General features: G+C 42.7%; 3 protein-coding genes across 3 annotated transcripts in view; 2 read left to right on the forward strand and 1 right to left on the reverse strand.

Annotated features, from left to right (window-relative positions):
* ADCY10 (adenylate cyclase 10) overlaps positions 1 to 3,417 on the reverse strand; it is a gene marked incomplete at both ends in the record, with an annotated part of 87,913 nt that extends 84,496 nt beyond the window's left edge. Inside the window, 2 exons of the mRNA XM_083358158.1 lie at positions 2,674 to 2,778; positions 3,270 to 3,417. Coding sequence (XP_083214284.1) covers positions 2,674 to 2,778; positions 3,270 to 3,417 — 253 coding nt within the window. The remainder of the gene's footprint in view (positions 1 to 2,673; positions 2,779 to 3,269) is intronic.
* The window catches only part of MGST3 (microsomal glutathione S-transferase 3), a 112,657-nt gene that overhangs the window by 63,092 nt on the left and 34,945 nt on the right, over positions 1 to 14,620 (forward strand). The window lies entirely within an intron of this gene.
* LRRC52 (leucine rich repeat containing 52) lies at positions 6,602 to 13,381 on the forward strand (the record flags this gene model as incomplete). Its single annotated transcript, XM_083358159.1, has 3 exons — positions 6,602 to 6,712; positions 11,547 to 12,066; positions 13,125 to 13,381. The coding sequence occupies 3 exons, from the start codon at positions 6,602 to 6,604 to the stop codon at positions 13,379 to 13,381; spliced, it is 888 nt and encodes a 295-aa protein (XP_083214285.1).

Genomic DNA, 14,620 nt, shown 5'->3' on the forward strand with positions numbered 1-14,620 from the left:
AAGTAGGTCAGACATTAAGCAAGCAGTCAGACATTAAGCAAGTGAATTAAAACAGATAAGGCCAATACATTACAGTGTCCTTTCCAGCAACACACATCAGCCCATTTCTTCTGTGAATGACTGGTGGAGCCAAACAGGAGAGGGAGCCGGTGTGGACAGCTCTTTAGAAGAGGCATGGCTCTTCACGTAGCCCCCTCCCCTGACATCAGGCCCATGTGAGAGAGAAGCAGTGAAGGTCAGGAGCTGAACAGGGCACAAGGCTGCTCTGCTGCCTGATTGGCTGGTCGCTACTTGTCCCATGGAGTGAAACGCCTGGGTCAATTGTGCCTCGAGGAATGGGCCAGGATAAAGGGCTGGAGCACCATTAGCGGTGGAGAATTATTTATTTATTTATTTATTTATTTATTTATTTATTTATTTATTTATTAGTTGAATTTATATACCGCCCTATTCCCGAATTGTGGCAGGGGGGCAACAGAAGAAGCTAGCTAGCTATGATTTGATGGTGGTGGTTGACTGGCAGTGAAGGGTCGGAACCTAAATGTTCTAGACCACGGCTAGGCAACCTTGGCTCTTTTATAACACGTGGACTTCTACTCCCAGAATTCCTGAGCCAACCATTTCTAAATGATTAGAAGTTATTCAGATGATTCTGCCATTTTCAATAATCTGGCTATTACCAATGCAGAAAAAATATAATATCATAAACATCCTTTGCACACATAATCAGTTGGAGATGTTTTCTTTCTAGCCTACTCATTTTCAAATCTTCCTCATCAGAAAACATTCAATGTATCAATAGGAAGTGCAACCTAATTCAAACCGACGTACCCTAAAACAAGCATTGTACACACAATTCAAAGGTTGCTTTCATATCTTTTGCAAGTCAAATCTTTGCAGGTGGGAAGAGACACAAGAGTTGCAGCATATCAGAAATGTCATGCTGTGGTGCTATTGTGGAAGCCAATTCTAAGTATGTAAAAAAAAATACCCTGCAAATGTGAGGAAGCTTAAGTGGTGCAACCTTTTTTTGGGAGTGGGGGGTATTTTTATATATACTATGGCTTCTGTACCACATGTTTGTGCAGATTATGGCCAGATGAAGCTTTAGCTTCTCAAAAGTTCTCAGGTTTCTAATCTTTGTTAGCCCAATACCTTAACTGGATATTTTGTTTTATAGTCAAATTCAAGTAGTTTATATCTTTTAAAAGTGCTTTGCCATCATGTAATGATGACGTAATAGATGAGCTAGTACTATCTCATGTAAACATTTAATAACCTACCCAGAGTCACTTCAAAGCTAGATGAGCTTCAAACAAACTTAAAGATAATAATAGATAAAAACTATTAGCCAAGAAATCTAAGCAAATAGAAAGATGAATAATTGCAGTAGAATATTACACACATTTTCAGAAACTGATGTAGGAAGAGGCCTGCCCAAGGACGGTGTTTTACATTAGTTGGAATAGTCTGGGCAATATTCCCCAGACTATTCCAACCAATCCCGCTTTTGATAAGGATTTCCAAATACCAAAGGGATGTGAGATTTTATTCTCTCTCTACATTTTTTGTTGAATGTTGCTATGTCTTTTTTCATTGCCTTTTCTATGGATATTCCCTGTCTATGTTATACTTTGTAGTTTCTTTGCAGTGCTTTGCTTAATTAATCCTTTATTGTGTATTTTACTTCATTAGTGTGTTCATAGAGAATCTACTGCCCGTGTTTTAATGTGGCAAATACGCAGTTGGCCTAATAAATATTCAATGGCATTACTAACTGGAAACATTCCTTGACAAGACACTGCAATATGACTAGTGAGAGAATTTGGCATCTCTGAAGCTGAAGCTCTATAACAGTGGTGGCGAACCTATGGCACTCTTCAATCATCCGCCTGCTAACTTGCCGAGGCCCCATGTGGCCTGGTGCATCCCAGCATGGCTGGTTTCCCTCCCCCCCATCTCTCCTGGCCTCGCATGCTCTCCTTTTCCCAGACATGACCCACTGCATCGCCTCCTCAGCTGTTGCCTGACCATCCATCTCTGAGGTGGCTTCTTTGAACTGCTGGCGATGGACTGTGGAACCCGAGTGTGTGCCAGTTGAGGGGCCATCAGGCTGTGGATACTGACGGACACCGTCGCCTCCCATGTGCTCGCTGGCTTCTGTGTGCGATGGCCGATGGTGTCAGGCAGCAGCCGCCCCAACCTTTGCCTTGCCCCATGGCAATAGCATCCCCACCCTGCCTCACCTTATCCCACAGGATGAGCCTCCTGCCTACCGCCACACCTACCAGAGACCCCCTGGATCTCCCCCAACCCTGCCCACCCCCCACAGGTGTCCCTCCCCATAGGCAACATTGAGGTGACCACATCCACCTTGGCCACACCCACCCAATCTTCCATGACCACCACAGCCACGCCCACCCTGTAGGCCACGCCCACCTGGCACCCAGAGAAAAATAAGTGGGTTTTGGGTTGCAGTTTGGGCACTTGGTCTCTAAAAGGTTCGCCATCACTGCTCTATAACAAAGAAATAATATCTGTGGATCTGTCTTATACCCATGTTCTCTGTGCACAGCTTTTTTGCTTTTCCAGAAAGTAAAGACCTGTTTTCAAACCAAGGTAGCTTGAAAACACCCTGTTTATGACAGGTATTCTTCACATTTCTAAGCTCACCTTCAACAATGTCACCCACGTAGCGATTAAGGGTCTGTGTTAATTCATCAGCACCACGATCCAAGCTGGTGTTCATGCTAAACTTTTCTGTCAGAGCTGTGAAACCTTGAAAATCATAAGCAACTGCTGTTAGTATAACATTTTGGGACTGTGGATTAGAGATAAAAGAAGGACAGGCAGGAGTTGACTCATTAGACTTTCAAAAGAAAGACTTTGCTTGGAGAAGAGAAGAGAAACAAGCAGCTATAAGTTTCAGCTGACAAAGGAAAATCTCCATAGAATCTCTCCTTGACAGCAGTTGACATGTAGAGCATTATTTCCTGCACTGTGCATTTATATATCCTCAAAGTAAGACCCTTTTTTGCACAGGAAAAGAAAAATAATAGTTAAATAGATGCACATGTTGAAAAATCAATAATTCCCTTGAGGTTTATTGTGTGTTTATATGGATATTTTAAAACTTTATTTTCAGGATGAGCAGCAAAGGTTTTTGCACTATTTTTTCTCATTTAGTACCTTAAGTTTCCATTTTTTTAAAAAAATATCTCTGAAATCTGTCCCCTTCCCTCAGTGGCACACTGATTTCCTTTGCTTACCTGAAATATCCATAAAGAGCAGAACACCATCAAAGCTTTCAATGAAAGGCATTTCCTCAGCAAAATCTCCATATACAATGATATCAGGGACATGAGCAGCTAATTTACCAAGGGTTGAAATCTCAATTTGTTTATTCTTATTAGTCATTATTATTTCTGATTTGGAACATAACTTGCAAGCTTATTCACTGCTATATAGGTCATTAAATCTTCTGTTGTGATGCCCCAATACTGTGAAGACTTAAGTATACTTAGATAACACCTCCATTGTTAGGTTCTGTGTCACAATGAACTGATAGCAATTTCTCCTCCAATTACAGTAGATGGATTATACTTTACCTAACAACTGTTGCTAGGTTAAAGCATATCCTTCTCAACAGTGAATTCTCTTAGTTACAGATTGTTATCACTTGCAGCAGCAGCCAAAAAATACAGTCCTTGGTTCTATAAACAGAGATATAGAATCAAAATCACATGAAGTTCTTAAAATGTTTTATAAAACCTTAGTAAGGTTACACCCAGAATATTGCATTCAGTTTTGACCACCACATAACAAAAACAGATGTTGAGACTTTGGGAAATGTGCAGAGAAGAGCAACTAAGATGATTAAAGGCCTGGAGACTAAAATTTATGAAGAATGGTTGCAGGATTTGGTTATGGCTAGTCTAGAGAAAAGAAAGACTAGGGGGGACACAATAGCAGTATTCCAGTATTTGAGGGGCTGCCACAAGGAAAAGGGGGTCAACTTATTTTCCAAAGCACCAGAGGGCAAGAGAAGAAATAATGGATGGAAACTAATCAAGGAGAAAAGCAACCAGAAATTAAGAAGAAATCTTTGTGCAACCATACTGGTTTCTTCTTGGAGTTCTTGTTTTTCTTTTTTAGTGGTATTGTGTTGGACTGGGTTTTTATGATTGTATTTTTCAGTGTTTCCCATGCTTCTTGACTTGTTTTCCCCTTTAGGATTTTTATCCATGAAATTTTGCTTAGACCACGGGTAGGCAACCTTGGCTCTTTTATTGACTCGTGGACTTCAACTCCCAGAATTCCTGAGTCACCTATGCTGACTCAGGAATTCTGGGAGTTGAAGTCCACGAGTCATAAAAGAGCCAAGGTTGCCTACCCCTGGCTTAGACTCTTTCTGAGTTTGTTAAAATCAGCTCTTTTAAAGTTTAAGACAATGGTTGGGTTATACTCTATTGCCTCTGTTTGCATTATATTGAATTCCAGTATGACATGGTCAGTCTTGCCCAAGGTTCTGGCAACTTCTCCCCCCCCCCTCCCTGATCACTTCTTCTCTATTGGGTTAGTGGGTTAGGACGCTGAGCTTGTCGATCAGATGGTCGGCAGTTTGGCGGGTCGAATCCCGAGTGCCGCGTAACAGAGTGAGTGCCTGTTACTTGTCCCAGCTTCTGCCAACCTAGCAGTTCGAAAGCACATAAAAATGCAAGTAGAAAAATAGGGACCACTACGGTGGGAAGGTAACAGCATTCCGTGCGCCTTTGGCGTCTAGTCATGCCGGCCACATGACCACGAAGACGTCCTCAGACAAGCGCTGGCTCTTCGGCTTTGAAACGGAGATGAGCACCGGCCCCTAGAGTCGGAAACGACTAGCACGCATGTGCGGGGGAACCTTTACCTTTACCTTTATAGTTTTTCCTCTAGTTCTCTCCTCTACTTTTTGGATGACAAAGTTGTTAGCTAAGTTGGTTAGGAATCTGTTTGATCTCCCACTTGCTGCAGAGTGTGTCCCAGTTGATATCAGGCTAGTTAAAGTCTCCCATTACTACTGTGGTATGTTTCTTACATACATTTGTTAATTGCTTAGCAAAAAGTTCATCTATTTCTTCAGCCAATGGAGACAGACCTTACATTAGGCAAGATCTGCTTTATCAGTCAACTTGGAGACTGTAGTCTACCATGGGAGCCAAGCACTCGATGTCAACCCACGAGAGCAACTGGGAAAAATGTAGAGCCCCAGGAGCAACCCTCCCACGCCCATGGCACACTTAACATAAGGTGGAATGGCTGGAGAAGCTGGAGCTTGATGAGAAGTTGGTTCAACCCACATTGTCACTGAGTGTAGGGTGGCTGAAGGACCCTGAGGAGCATCTGCAGGGGTGACTTTTACCAGGGGCCATGGAGGATCCTGCAGAGTGGAGGACCATGAAGGTGATTGTAGTGAGATCCCCCTCTGACTCCAAACATTAGGACCTCATGCTGAGCCATGCACTGTATCTGCTGCAAGAGGTGATTGAAAATTGGAAAGCCGGAGAAACTCTAGTTTAGATGTTTGCCCAGCAACCCAGCAGCAAGGCCAGCCAGGAACAGACACCTCCACAGTGGCTGCAGCTGCCTCTGTTGCTCTGCAGGGGTTGGCAATGTCTACAATCACACAGCCATTAGGAGCCATGGCTCCTCCAGCTGCCTCAACTGGGGGAGCTACATCCCAAAGGTGGCAAGTTCTTAAAATGCCACTGCTGGATTGAAGTTCAGAGGGGATTCCAAATTGTTGGGATCCTTCCTAGGTCAAGTCTAGAATTATATGCAGGAGTATGGGAGCAAATTGGGATCAGAGACTGCTAAAGTGAGATGTGTCACCATGGCCCTGGAAAGAACCACAGCAGAGTGGATGGTTTCTCATCACAATGACAATGTCCCCCAACTGTGAAACTATGACTAGTATATGATAGCTCTTCAGCAGTTTGAGGACCCTCTAGCACAGGCATATTAAACTGCCAGCCCATGGGCCGGATGCATCACACCAAAACTGCACCCACCCCATTGCCGGCAATGGGGAAAAACTCACGATATGTTGTGTGATGTCACGTGATATCACGAGTTTGATGTGCCTGCTCTAACAGAGCACAAAGCCAGAATCCAGATGAAGACTATCACCAAGGGATGACTGTTAGTGGCAGAATACACTCAAGAGTTCCATGAGCTGGCATGTCAGCTGGCCACATGGCCTGAGGAGATCCTGGTCGAATGTTTTAAGGATGGGCTCAGTAATGAAGTCTACCACACCTGCATCTCACAGGGGGCCCTTGAGATCTCCAGAGCTGGTGTGTACTGGCGGACGAGGTGGAAATAGACCTGGTTAGAGATTGACACTGGGGTGGCTGTGGCTGGAGAAAGTCCTTGCCTCCTGCCCATAAAGAATCCCCAAAAGCAACCAAAGGTGGCCAGCACTTAAGCAGCAGCCCACAGCCTGTTTCAAATGCAGAAAAGAAGGGCATTGAGCAGAGGATTGTCACTCAGCAAAATCTAGCCCCAAACCTGCAGCCGCAGGGGGTAGGAAAGTTGAGAAGCCACCACAAAGCTCCATGAAATGGCCCTGAAAGGGATGGAGGTCATTGAGTTTGCCCCTCCTACCCAGGAGGGGCTGGGACCTCCAACTCCCCCAGAGGAAAGTGAATCCAATTCCGATGACAGCACCCTGGTAAGTCAACATGTAACCCCCGTGACCATCTCTGTGGAGTTAGTGGTTCCCTCATAAGGCACCCAGGAAAGGATGTTGGCCCTATTGGATTTGGGTTGCACAAGGTGTGTGGTTAGCCTGGAGATCATGGAAAAATTGGGACTGAGGTACTGAGGGTGCCCATAGCCTTCTGCCAATTGGATGGATCAGTGCAGGGGGAGCCCTAGCTCACTTCGTAATGGAGCCTGTGGAAATGAAGATGGGTAACAAAGAGCTCTTGAGTTTTATAGTGGCACCTGACATGGAGAGACCCCTCTTGCTCAGACTGTCCTGGCTGCACAAGTGGAATCCTCTCACGAATTGAAGAAAAGGGCTCCTAAAAATCTGACCTCTGCTAGTAGAGAGATGGGGGAGGAATCCCTCACCAGAAGCCAAAAGAACAAACCTGACAAGGAAGTTAGGGGTTGCTGTACAAGAACTCACCAAGGGAGAGGAGAAAATCCAAAAGGAATACTGGGACTTAAGAGACGCATTCAGTGAGAGGGGATCCAATGTGCTCCCATCCCACCACCCCATGGACTGCAGTGTAGAGATCCTCCCTGAGGCAAAGCTCCCCAAACCAAAAATCTATTCAATGACTCCACGCAAGGTAGATGAGTTGTGTGCCTTTATTGACAAGAACTTGAAACCAGGTTTCATCCAGCCAGCTAGAGTGGCTGCTTCAGTGTTATTTGAGGAGAAAAAAGATGGCACCCTTCGTCTCTCGATTGATTACAAAGGATTAAATGCAGTATGCATAGAAAATGTTTATCTGTTGCCTTTGATGAAAGATATGCTGGCACATTTAGCCAAAGGGAGAATTTTCACTAAGTTGGAATTGAGAGAAGCTTACTACAGGGTTTGCATCAGAGAGGGAGATGAATGGAAAACAGCCTTCAACTGCCCTGAGGGCTGTTTCCAGTTCCATGTTTGTTTGTTTGTTTATTTATTTATTTATTTATTTATTTATTTATTTATTTATTTATTTATTTATTTATTTATTTTTGGGACTTATATGCCGCCCTATCTCCCGAAGGACTCAGGGCGGCTAACAACAATAAAACACAATAGTACAAATGTTAAAAAGGATTAAACTAACAAGCCCCAATGATAAAATGATAAAATATTAAAAAAATATTCTATTTAAAAATCCCTATCGTCAGTCCAGGTCAGCCTGATGTAAGAGAAATGTTTTAAGGCCGCAACGAAAGGACCGGAGATCCGAGGCCGTCCGGAGCTCAAGGGGAAGTTGATTCCACAGGGCCGGCGCTCCCACAGAGAAGGCCCTCCCCCTGGGGGTCGCCAGCTGACATTGTCTACCCGACGGCACCCTGAAGAGGCCCTCCCTGTGTGAGCGCACCGGGCGATGGGAGGTCATTCCTGGCAGCAGACGGTCCTGCAAATATCCCAGGCCTAAGCCATGTAGGGTTTTATAGGTAAGAACCAGCACCTTAAATCTCACCCGGAGGACAACCGATAACCAATGTAGCTCACGCAGGATGGGTGTAATATGGGAGTATCAGGATGCTCCCATCACAACCCGCGTGGCTGCATTCTGCACCAGCTGGAGCCTTCGGGTGGTCTTCAAGGGCAGCCCCATGTAGAGAGCATTGCAGTAATCTATACGGGAGGTAACGAGTGCATGAGTGACCGTACGTAGAGCATCTCAGTCCAGATAGGGGTGCAACTGGCGCACCAGGTGAACCTGGGCAAATGCCCCCCTGGCCACAACTCCTATATGATCTTCAAAACTGAGTCGTGTATCCAGAAGGACGCCTAAGTTGCGCGCCCTATCAACGGGAGGTAACACCTCACCTCCCATAACCAAAGACGGAACCTCTTGGACTAAACGAGATGCTGGTACATACAGCCACTTAGTCTTGGCCAGGTTGAGCTGGAGCCTGTTCTTCCCCATCCAGATTCATACTGCTTCCAGGCAGCGGGATATCACGTCGAGGGCATCACTGGGTCGGTTTGGGGTGGAGATGAAAAGCTGGGTATCATCAGCATATTGATGATACCTCACCCTGAAACCACAGAAGATCTCACCCAGTGGCTTCATATAGATGTTGAACAGGAGGGAAAAGAGGACCGACCCCTGGGGGACCCAACAACTAAGGGGCCTCGGGGTTGACCTCTGCCCTCCTGCCAACACCGTCTGCAAACGGCCCGAGAGGTAGGAGGAGAACCACCGTAAAACGGTGCCTCCCACTCCCAACCCCCCAAGACTCGCAGCAAGGTACCATGGTCGATGGTATCAAAAGCCGCTGAGAGATCTAATAGGACCAGGACAGAGGTATAACCCCTGTCCCAGGCCCGCCAGAGATCATCCACCAGCGCAACAAATGCCGTCTCCGTGCTGTACCTGGGCCTGAAACCTGCCCTGCCAAAGCCTGAAAATTTGTCTCCTATTCACCTCACTCATCCAGCCCCTCCAGCGCCCATTCTTATAGAGGGGGAACAGCATTTTGAAGTCAAGGAAATCAATACCTAGTGGCATGGAAGCATTTCCTTCCTTCCCAATCAGAATGGGTGGATGCTTGCAATGTTCGGACCCCTAAACTTCTTCAGGTGTTTCGCAGGAAATATCCTGATAAACCTGGATTAAGCAATGTTCCCTAATTCACTTGTTGTGTTGTTTTTTCTTATGCTTTATATATTTTTTGTAGGGCTAATGCCTCTGTTGAAAAGGGGCCGAATGACAGCCAGATTTCCAGCTTGCAGTTGCCACTTGCTTGCCCTTTGCTGCCATAGCAATAGGGGGTGGGGAGTTTGGTATTTGGGGTGGTGAAGTGAGCTGGTATAAGTGTTCCCATGAGAAATGGAAGGGAGGATTGCTCCCTATCAATGGAGTAAAGATGTTTAGACTTTACTAAGGCCAACCATCTTGGGCCTCCAGAGGCATACACCATCTGCTCATAACATCATATTGGAGATTGATTGGCCTGCCTGGGCTGGATCCTGGGGGGAGGGCTGTGGGTAAACATTCAATGTGTAACTTTCACATGGTTTTTACTCAAATCTTGCCTTGCTTTTGCTACTATCAGTTCATTCTTAGAAAAAGTACCTCTTCTCTAAAGCCATGGAGTTGAGGATTTTCTTTCTTAGGATTTGAATGGAGGCAGACATGACAGGTGGCCTGTAGTATACACATATAGCATCTCTTTCCCCCCCCCTTTTATATTAACCCATATGGATTCTAGGAAGTTTTCATCCTTGATTTTGTGTATTTCTGTAGAGATGTAGTGATCTTTTATATATAATGCAACTCCACCTCCTCTTTTGTTAGGTCTAGTTTTTTTTACTAGTTTGTATCCTTTTATTAGTACATTCCAGTCATGAGTTTCGCTACAACTGCATAACTTTAGTAAAACAACCTATCACTTCAACCAAATTGAGTCAAGGGCCTTTCTTATGTGTAGCTTTTACACATAAAGATAAGATGAATGTTACAAATAAAAACACATTACCTCATGTGAATTCAATATTAGGCACTCTCTCCTGTCATAGAAAGACTATGGATTTTAAAAAATGAACATATACCTCATACCTGAAAGAGGAGTCCTGAGAATTTCTCCTCATCAGAGTGTCTGGTTATGGAGATGGAAGGCTGAGGGCCTCCTTTTTGTTAGCCTGAGTATCCCAGTGGCCTTTGCACACAGAAAAAGAGCTCTTGCACTTCACCTGCATGGAAGACATGGAGGAACATTACACTGTTCTCTTCAGTTCCAGAGAGCTCCATAAATGCAGAAATTAAAAAGTTACTAGGCACAGAAAAAATACAGAGATATTTGGAGAAGATGGCACATGATTTCTCCCTCATGGTTGCTGCACAAAGGACAGCCCACTTTATTCACAAAGAGGGCAAGAAACTGGAGATGGAGGCTGACATGTTCACTCAGATTGTAGGCTTTGGATTCAAGGTTTTGCTCTGGGGAAAGATGTCCTTATGCATCACATTGCACTCTAGGATGTCCAGTAGAAAAGATTACATCATCCCATGGGATTTCAAATAAAAATTCTTATGTTAGTTGTTACATCGATACTTGTTGCTTGCTGCTGGACTTCTTTAGTTATAATTTCAGTTAAAATAATGAAAAATGAACAATTAGTATTACAATATTATACAGTATTAGATTTGTTGCAAAAAGTCATTTATTGCTATAACTAGGATACCTGGAGAGATGTACATTGAACTGGAGAAAAACAAGCAGGTATATTTAACTAGGAATTATTGCTAATTCCATCTAGACCTAGAATTGTTCTGGCTCAGCTACATCTTGGTTATTTTTATAGAAAATATAGTCTTGAGAATTTTGGTCATATATGTAAATGTACATATAAACCATCATGTAGTGTATATATTTTTCACTCTTTTGTGTAAATATTATTGCGCTATGTAATAATATAATTATGGTTACAAAAGTATGAAATACTTGAACATGCATAAATGGTAAAAAAAAAGAAGTGAATATTTATTAAGACAGTTGACAAAGGCAGAGCTGCTTGTACATCACCATCATGATTCCAAATGAATGAGCTAAAGAGGTGATGTCATAAAGGTGATAGTAACAACTGAGATGACTTGGAGCTCTTTCTTCTAGCAGGAACTGATAAACTAACATTCTCTTCTGCATTTGAAATTTCAAAAAGGCAAGTCCCCTTCTGATGAAGCTAAAGGAGAGAAATCTACAAGATGGGATATTTCATTCCGATCTCTTGTCATAGTTCCACACTTTTGTGGATGATTCTTGCACTTGGAATGAAATGGATAGAAGAGGCCCTGAGTTGCCCCACAGAATGTACTTGTAACCAGTGGGAAGTGAACTGCACAGGAAAAAAATTATACAACTTTCCAACCACAATTCCTCTGACTACCAAAAAACTAATTCTAGCACAGAACAACCTAACCAATTTACCACTATTAACCATGAGTTATCTCAGTGAACTAGTCCACCTCGATTGCAGCCATAATCTGATAACAATGGACTTGGATTTCAGCTTTCCAGGATTAGAGAAACTGACATATTTGGATCTCAGTTTCAACAAGCTCTCTCATATAACATCCTTCACTTTTTCACAACTGAGTAAGCTGGTGCTCTTAAATCTCTCTGGCAATCCATTGATGGTGGAGATTATGCAACGGGCCTTTGAGAAGAACAGTCTTCTAAGATATATAGATGTGAGGGATTGTGGCTTGTCTTACCTCAGTGCTGAAACATTTCAAAACCTGTACAGACTTCGTATTTTGGGAATAAATGGTAACCCCTGGAATTGTGACTGCAAGTTTCTGACATTCTGCAACTGGCTAACAAATACTGATATTAAGTCCCCAGGTGAGATCGGACTTCATGATGAATACCTCTTTTATTCCTGTTTCATTAGGAATGTAGATTCTTCAATTGGCTGTCAGATCCACAGACCTACATAATTATACTCCACTGAGTCCCTGTGTATTTCTGCCACAGACAACTTTCACAAATCCTCAGATTACGGTAGTCTGTGCAGTCAGAACATCAGTACCGTGATACCATCTCTGAACTCAGTTGAAATTTACCATTGTTGGCCCATGGTGATATCTTTATTTATAGTTATCTGATAATGCCTATACCATGTAAACATGTTCAATTCCTTGTTCCTAATTACTTGCAAACTCAGTATGTATAAAGCAGCCTATGGTTTTCATAAAGAAGGTTTAATTGCAGTGCTGCTATATCAGTGTTTTATATAATTAATTTTTATGCTGGGCATATAAAGTGTCCTCTGTTCATCTTAGGCTTAGCTATATGTTTCTGGCTATTAACAGGGTGTTTGAATCTGTATAATAAATCATATAGGGATATTAAAACTAGGTATTCTTTTTGTTGTTTAGAATTGAAATAGACTCAGCAGATCGAAAGGGAGAAAAAGGGTTTTAAAACAGAGATGATCAGAAGTATAAATAGATCTCAGTTGCACAGAGCTTGCAGTTATGATGATGATTAAAAAGTAACTTTGCAACCAATCCTCGCATTTATGACTCTTGTAGACTTATCAAGCAAAAGAACTCTGAAGAAAATCATAAGCACAGTCGTAGTTTCACTTAGCAGTCACTTTGTTTAATGACTAGTTTGCTGATCCCAATTGTCCATGGCAGAATTAGAAAATACTGGATATTGGCCTTAAAAGAAATGAAAGCCATGAAAAGGCTTGACTTGTCAAGGGAAATAGCAATTTATTACTGTTATATTTCAAGAAGGATATTTAATATATATTGACGGTCTTATCATATAACTATTAATTTGAGCCAGCAGTGTGCTGAAGCTGCCAAAAAAGCCAATCTAGTTGTAGAGATACCAGCAACTGTTTAAAATTCACACTAGAATTATTCTTGTTTTATGTTTCTTTTTTGCAGATTTTGAGAATACCACTTGCAGCAAACCAAAAGAAATGCAGGGTTTTTCTCTCATCAGAGCAAAATTGGAGCTCTATTACACGTGTCTTCTGCACTTACAACTAGAAGATTTCATATACATCTGTCTATTAACCTTCTGTGTCTTCTTGGGAGGAACTCTAGTGGCATGGCTGGTTGGGTTTTGCACAGTGATGTATTACCATCCTGTAATGAGACTATATGATGAACCAGAGGATAAAGAGTACAGAATGATTTAACTTATTGCTTTGGAGCTCTTCCAACTGTCAACACCTAATGTAGTTGCACCAACATTTTAGTCCCTTTGTTTCATTGCAAAATTCTTTAGCTGAAGTTTAATTCTTTAACTCATTTCAAGAGAGGGATTTCATTTTATTTCATTGTGAATAAAAAATACCGCCTTGAAGTAGGAAATAGAATGATCGAAAAAGAGGAATATATATCAGAGAAACAAAAATTTCCAATGTGGATGTGTGGGCGTGTCTTCCAAAAATGAAATATTCCCAAGAAAATGTAGAAGTAACAGAATAGAAGGGCAAGCAAGAAAACCTCCTTTTTATCTGATTGGCTATAAAAAGTTTGTCTCTGAACAGAGATTTTGGTAGGAATAAGCAAAAACAGTCACTCAGGCCTCACTCATAAAAACTGCACAATGGAAAGAATCTGATTTTTTTTTCAGTACTGGCATTAAGAGAAGTTGAAAAGAATTACCCCCTCTCCTTTTTTAAAGCATTTTGAGTTTCAGCCCAAGTCCATTTCAACTGAAAAAAACAATTAATGTAATGGAAATGTGGTAAGAACGCATGCCCCCCCCAAAAAAATCCTTTTTACTATGCCCCCCCAATCACAAGAATAAAGCTCAGGAAAATAAATACTAAAACAATGTTTCACTCATGAACTTGAGCAATCCTGGTCATTGAGAAAAGAGGAAACATTGACTCAAGCCTGCCTATTCACTAAAGCAGGGCTTTTCAACCAGTGGTACGCGTACAACCTGTGGTACATTGGCACGTGGCAGGTGGTATGCGGCCCTGCCCAGCCCAGCCCAGGATAGCAGGAGAGGGAACAAGCCAAAGCGGCTCAGCGCAAGACTTCCCATGAGCGAGTCTTCAAGAACTGCAGGGCTGCTTGAGGCGAGGCAAAGGCCCCAGGATCAGCACTTCTTCCATCCCCGGAAGAGAAAGGAGGAGGAGGGGGGGCGGAGACAGGAAGGGATATAAAAGTTCTAAGTAGAGAAGCTAATAAGTGTGTCTGTCTGCCAGAATAATGTAGAAAACATTCCTTCTGAGGTTCAGGGACCTTTTTGCAGTCATGTATTCCTAGTTGTCTGTTTTATCTCAAATCAAGGCTTTCACAGTGTTTAATCTCTAAACAAAAAGAATAGATACATTTTTCTAGTTGATGTTTACTTTAAAATTGAAAATTTTCCTTTCAGCTCTATCTTGAAAGAATCTCTCAACTAAAGTTCTGTGTTCAGA

This window comes from Vipera ursinii, assembly GCF_947247035.1.
Source record: "Vipera ursinii genome assembly, chromosome: 3".
Lineage (NCBI taxonomy): Eukaryota > Metazoa > Chordata > Lepidosauria > Squamata > Viperidae > Vipera > Vipera ursinii.